Source organism: Thunnus albacares, chromosome 9, assembly GCF_914725855.1.
Source record: "Thunnus albacares chromosome 9, fThuAlb1.1, whole genome shotgun sequence".
NCBI lineage: Eukaryota > Metazoa > Chordata > Actinopteri > Scombriformes > Scombridae > Thunnus > Thunnus albacares.
Genome location: NC_058114.1, coordinates 4599110 through 4605792, shown reverse-complemented (window position 1 = coordinate 4605792; position 6683 = coordinate 4599110). Strand labels below are relative to the sequence as shown.

Genomic DNA, 6683 nt, shown 5'->3' with positions numbered 1-6683 from the left:
CATAAAAGCAGTCATTATGCAGAATGACTCCCTCCTGAGTGTTATATTATTAAATATACTAAATAACTGGAGTATTTTTATTAATGCATTAACATGTAAGCAAAGTGGAGCGAGATTTAACTCCTGTATATAGCCAATATCATATTTCATTCACTTTTAAATGAAAAATCTTAGTCTCTAAAGTGACATAAATACACTAATAAGTACAATATACTTCTGTTAAATGTAGAGGAGTAGAATTATCATCAAGTGAAGTAAAAGTACTGCACAGAAACATGTACACTGAAGTACAAAGTACAGCACTTGAGTAAATGTACTTAATTACTTTAGTTAGTTACCTGCAGCTCAGGTGAGTGTTGGATTTATCACCTGATAAAGATGTCAGCATGTCATAAGAAGCAGCGGCTCTGAAAAACACTCTCATGCCACATCAGATTACTCTAATAGCTTTATTTAGCTCAGGGCTTTGAGGAATACAAATCTGGGCGTCACATGAGAGTGACTGTTAACGTCAGTTGACAGATGATGCAATCCTATAAAGCAATTGCATGGAGCCAATCACACAATGCAGCCCCGCTGCACCAGATGTGGGGGGTTAATTGATTAAAATCTATGACAACAGATGATGAGGAGGGGGTGTAAATGTGGAAATAAAGAGGCAAGAATCCATGAAATTTAGAGTTTTTGGTAAAACTTTATAATAAGGGTACAAATCATATGATTTAATGAAGGATGTATCATGAATTCCTGTTGCTCACCATTAAAAATGATCAAGACACTATGACTTTATGTGATTAGTTCACACTTAATAGATCATCAGTTAAGGAATGTTAATTCAGTTACTCCATGCGTTAATTAGTATGTGACCGAATTAGCTGAATTCCTCTTACATAAAAGTTTATTTCAGGACAGAGCATCTGCTCAGCATCTCTGATTTAAAAAATCATAGCTTCATATTTCTATGAGAATAGATACAGTGGTATTTTTGACACATTTACAACATAGTGAGTGGTCTTTAAAAAAAAATGTATGTGCTGTTGTTGAAAGCAGTGGAGTGCAGCACTGTAGAGGAAGATGCACTACAATCAAAATCATCTATCAGGTACCAACTGACAAATTAGAGGAGAATGATGAGACATGTTTAAGCTCAACAGAAGTCTGATGCAATAAACTGACAACTGAGTGTAAAAGACATGAAATGTTCATTACTTTAGTAATGTACTTTAGTAAGTACATTAGTATCACACGTATAAATCCAGTTTAATGAATGAAGTAACTGTGAATTGACATTCCTTAACTGACGATCTATTGAGTGTGAACTAATCACATAAAGTCATAGTGACTTGATCATTTTTAATAATGAGCAACAGGAATTCAAGGTACATTCTGCGTTAATTATCGCATTAATGAGTCATGTATTAGTTAAGCATATGATTTGTACCGCGTTTTTTTTGGTTTTATTGACATTTTGCAAATGGAGTGAACGTTATCACATACAGGTCTGGGGTCAGCAGTGATAAAGCACCAAATGTCTTGCAGCAAGCCGTGAAAACGTGCATGTTGTCCACCGTGGGACCATCAAATCCCCTGGAGAGTGGCGAGGCGAAGGACGTGTCTATGGCCATGTCAGCGCAGCCCCCATTCAAGCTTTGGTCTATTATTATCCCAGGAAACGGGTAAATACAACGGGACATCTCCTGGACTGAGCCCAAAGCCGGCTTCAGTGCGCGCGCGAGGGACAGAGAGGGATCACACATACCACAGAGTCCCGAGCCCCGGACTCAATGGCGTAAACGGTGACCCTCATTTACGCAGCTATTTCTGGGAGTTCGGTTTATTAACCCTCCGCAATACACAGATGCTTTCTCATGTCAAATTAGAGCCGGTGCTTCGCTCTCAGCGGGCCCACGTTCCCCGCGCGCAGCGTGGGCATGCGTACGCTCCCATGTGCGCGCTCATTATTAGTTTTCCCAAAAGTTGTGTAAGAAGTTTGGGGAGGACAATTAATGGAAAGCCGTCATGAATAGGCAACGTTGTTCCGAAAGAAAAGGGCTCATTTGTGTCAGCCCGGAAAACAAGGAACTGTTTCACATCTGAAATCGATTAAATCAGCTCCAGTTGAATTCTGTGAACTTGTTCTCGCTTCAACTCCTGAAAACACACACACATTAAAAAAAAAGACCTGTCTGATTCACATCCCTTGTGTTGTTACTGTAAGCTGGCAGCGTGGGGTAAAGTAGCCTAGTTTAGTGTAACACCCGGGTGAGAAAAGGGGGGTTCTTGATTGCAACATCAAACACTGGTGTCGTCACTCGGTGGGGATACGTGCAGGCACTGGCGGTTCCAAAATAAACATTGACGTGACTGTTGTATTCAAATGACATAGGCGGGCCAATCAGAGCCCATCGTATCATTACACCTTCTTTTCAGAAATCATTCATAACCCCGATGCGTCAAACACTCCGGCTATAAATACGGCTGCGCGCAACGCACAGTTAGACATTTTCCCAAAATCAAACGAAAGACACAACTGAGCAAGAACCGTGGGAATCCGGCTTACCTTTGATTATTCTCTCTACCTTGCTCTACATTTTATATTCTATATTTAGTATCCAGCTCACTATGTTGGCCATGGGTGGATTATATTTGAAACACGTCGTGGTGGCAGCGGTGTGCTCCGTGCTGGCCACAGGGACGCTGGGGTCCCCGGTTGTGGGGCCAGGGCCGATCCGATGCGCCCCGTGTACTCCGGAGAAGCTGAGCCAGTGTCCAGCGGTGGCGCCCGGATGCACCGAGGTGCTGCGGGAGCCCGGCTGTGGATGCTGCCTCGCCTGCGCCCTGAAGGCTGGGGAGCTGTGCGGAATCTACACGGCGCCGTGCGGCTCCGGTCTGAGGTGCACCCCGAGACCCGGCGACCTCCGGCCGCTGCACTCCCTCACCCGGGGACAAGCCTTGTGCACGGAGAGCACTGAGCCCAAGCCGACCCCCGAGACCCAGACACAAGGTAGGCCTATCACCTCCACATTTACACATCAGTTTCACCACATCCAGCAAATCCTGATGATTGCAATCCCCCCCAAAACACTTGACTTGTCCATTCTGAAGCCATTTCCAGTGGCATTCAGTCACTCCTGATTCACACTCATTCAATTTCTCTCTCCAGATCAGGGAGAGCCAGAGGCTGAGATGGAGAACCAAGCCATCGTCTCGGACCCCGTCTCCAGCCACTACCTCCCCGGTCACAGTAAGCCCTACGACCCGAGGGCTGCTGCCGACGCTCAGGAGAGCATGAAAGCCAAACTCATCGCCAACCGGAAGAGGGTTGTCGAGCAGGTGAGACCCAAACACAAGTATCAGTGTCATTGTGTGAATCCTGTGAAACCCTCAGCGTGCGATATGTTGCTAAAAGTTTTTTGGTAGGTTTGAGGGGGAGATGACTGCTGCGCCACAAGGGGGAGCTCGTGCGCTGTTTTGAAATGATGAGATTGAGGCTGAGGGAGAATGGGGATGCTTGTTATTACAAGTTTAATATGCAGTTTGATGTCAGCCCACGTGCTTGCTGATAATAAAGCGGCGTTGATTATTATTTCTGTGTGTTGGCAGTGTGCAGGTACAGAGCTCAGTTAACCCTTCTCTCACCTGTTTCCTCTGTGCAGGGGCCCTGTCACATCGAGCTGCAGAGAGCCTTGGACAAGATTGCCAAATCCCAGCAGAAATTAGGAGACAAATTAACCAGATTCTACCTCCCCAACTGTGACAAACATGGGCTTTATGAACCCAAACAGGTTGGTACCTCCAGCAAATGTGTGTCAGTGTGTGTGTGTGTGTGTGTTTTGGCTTTTTGGGGATGGATTCATGACTCCACTCAGCATGAAAGAATCTCACCAAGTTGTGTGTGCAAGCGTGTAGCCAAGATTATGTCAACCACAGCTTTAAAATGATTGTGTGTGTGTGTGTGTGTGTGTGTGAGAGAGAGAGAGATAGAGAGAGAGAGAGTGTGTGTGTGTGTGTGTGTGTTGCAGGCAGGGATTTGTTCAGCTTGCTGCACTAGTGTTTGCACCTCGGGAGTGTATTTTGTTTGAGCGTGATGTCATCCAGTTTCGCGCTGCATGACCGTACATGTGTGTGTCACACATGGAATGAAAATAAAAAGCCATTTAAGCTAAAGAAGAGGGATTTCTGTTTATGTTTCTCTCCGCAGTGTGAATCCTCTCTGGACGGGCAGAGGGGTCGTTGCTGGTGTGTGATTTCCTGGAACGGCAAGAAGATTTTAGGTTTGACCGACCTGCCTGCAGATGCCGAGTGCCCTTAAAGAGATCCAACCACTGAAGAAGATCTCGACAATACAAAAAAAAAAAAAAAAGAAGAAGCAAGCCACTGATTTTCCTTTTTGATAGCTGTTTATTTATTGATCTTGTCCATGGTGGTGTTTAATTCAGGTACACTGTCATTGTGGGACTGTAGGTCCCAACCACCCTGAACCCCCCACCCCCACCCCCACCCCCACCCCCCTCCCCCGTCCCCCCTCCCCTTCCTCTTCAAACACCCGTCCCAAAGAGAAAAAAATCTATTTTTGTTTTTCTGAAAGGAGATTTTAATATTGATGCATTCACTTCTACTCTTCAGCCTTATTTATTTCAATTTCATTGCATTGTATTTGTAATTATTTCATGAGTATTTATATCATTTTTGCCTTATTGTTATTATTATTATTTTTATGGGTGTATAAAGTGTATATATGTATCTTTGCCCTGAGTAACTCCATTGCTGAGTTGAGCTCGCTCTAACCCTTAAGGAGTTGTCTGGAGGTTTGGTTTGTGACAAACCAAGCAAGAACAAAAGCACTGAGTGACCAAATGTCATTTAGAAGTATTTCTAAATGTTTTTATGATTCATTTTCACATTGTTGCCATTGTTTATGTCTTCTTTTTTTTTTTTTAAATTTTCCTGATGTGACACATGATCAACTCTTGTCAGTTAATGCAAAACTCTCAGTCGGGAATCCTTAAACAGTCTCAGAAAACATTTCCCATGGTTCCATGGGGCTGCAGATAGCATGACAGGCGGTGCCCCCCCTGCACGTGCCGCCTCTCAGACGGGTATTTCTACATTTACCTACCTCCGATATTTATGTGTCTGCCGTCAGTTGTGTCGATGTATCTGAACCGTCACATGATTCACCGGTGATGGCGCCGCTCTACCTACATGCTGCTGTTGGAGAGAGAATTATTGTTTGTGTGAATTCCAAAGTGACTAACTGCTCACTCGTGTGTATGTACACTTTTGTAATTGAGATGTAATGTAAGAAAAAAAAAGGTGATATATTTAATAAAAACATTAACCTCAGCTATGTGCTCCCGGCCTCTCTTTCACCTCAGGCGGGTTATATGCGGCTTTTCTTGTGCACAAACATCCATAGGTGGCAGAACGTGAGAATCATAACAGCTTCATCAGGACATGATTGTGAAAGTCTCTGTGTAGATGCACTGCTGGACCACATTTTCTATATTCAGTGTGTTTGTGTGTGCGTGTAGTGTTATCACAGTGATCTAAAGTGGAGGTCCTTGTCTAACTTTAGACAGTTCGCCGGAACATGCAGCTCTGCGCTGCCTTTTGACCCGCTCTCTGTTTGCCTTGGTCGGGCACAGGAATTCGCCTCAACCTCTCGTGCCCACTGCCAGCCTGCCTGGCACCACCAGATTTATTTTTATTCTTTACAAATTGAACCTTTGCTTTATCCTTATTGACACATTCCAAGACTGAGGGGAGCCTGATTGCATTCAAGGACTTCAACAGGGGTAAATTTATGTCCTGATTGCCTGCAGAAATTAAGATGAGCGGAGGATCAAATTATAAGCTGCTGATGACAACACACAAGCCAGTTCCTGCTCAGTGATATGAAATGTATGTCACGGAAGAGACGGAAGACAAATATCTGAAACAGCATCTTAAAATGTGTTCACTTTTTTATTTAAAAAAAAGACATTAAATACAAATTATATTTTGAATCAAAATCAGTTCCTTTCTCAGAGAAAATAATAGCTGTGTGATTTCTAGTTTAGTATCATGAAAAGCTTGAATCAAAAAAAAAAAAAAAAAATCTTTGAAGGATAAAGTTGAAACTTGAAAAACAAAACACATTTACCCGTGAACAGAGAGATTCTTAACATGACCAGCAGGGAAAAAAAAAAAAAAATACAAAATAAAAAGTGACATTACAGAAGTGTGACCCTGGCTCTGTACTAACAGACTGAGGCGGGATGGCTGGGTGTGCATGGAGAGAAGTGACTTACTGAGAGGTGAGAGGTTCACTGGCCTTAAGAAGCAGTGAACTAAGATGACCAGAGACCTGAGTGCCTGACTGACACAGATTTGCCCGTGGCTAAAACCCGCCCGCTGGGCACGGAGCTTACAAATGACACTGCTGAGCAACAGAAGGAAACGGTTCATTAAAAAATAAAACATTCATTAGTGATTATATTCCCCAAAATACACTGAATCATATAGACTTTGCTGTGCAATCGGTGAGTCACTGAATTGTTCATAAGAAAACCTAGTTTGGATCAGCTTATAATTCTTTATTAGATAAATAATTTTTATTTTTAAGTACTGTACATGATGTCTAGTCAGACACATAGCTGGCCAGGAAATAATAATAATAATAATATATAAAAAGACACACT

The 6683-nt window shown here is 43.2% G+C and overlaps 1 protein-coding gene across 1 annotated transcript; it reads left to right on the top strand.

Moving 5' to 3' along the window:
• Positions 1 to 2273: 2273 nt before the first annotated feature.
• On the top strand, positions 2274 to 5346 carry igfbp1a (insulin-like growth factor binding protein 1a). The gene is made up of 4 exons (XM_044360694.1): positions 2274 to 3004; positions 3164 to 3333; positions 3657 to 3785; positions 4202 to 5346. Exons 1-4 carry the CDS (start codon positions 2623 to 2625, stop codon positions 4310 to 4312), a joined length of 792 nt encoding a protein of 263 aa, XP_044216629.1. The 5' UTR covers positions 2274 to 2622; the 3' UTR covers positions 4313 to 5346.
• The last annotated feature ends 1337 nt before the right edge of the window (positions 5347 to 6683 follow it).

Bases quoted from the DNA above. Each gene is read 5' to 3' on its own strand.
- igfbp1a (XM_044360694.1), top strand. From the start codon at position 2,623: ATGTTGGCCATGGGTGGATTATATTTGAAACACGTCGTGGTGGCAGCG. The intron at 3,005-3,163 runs GTAGGCCTATCA...TTCTCTCTCCAG, and splicing joins CCCCGAGACCCAGACACAAG to ATCAGGGAGAGCCAGAGGCT. The intron at 3,786-4,201 runs GTTGGTACCTCC...TTCTCTCCGCAG, and splicing joins GGCTTTATGAACCCAAACAG to TGTGAATCCTCTCTGGACGG.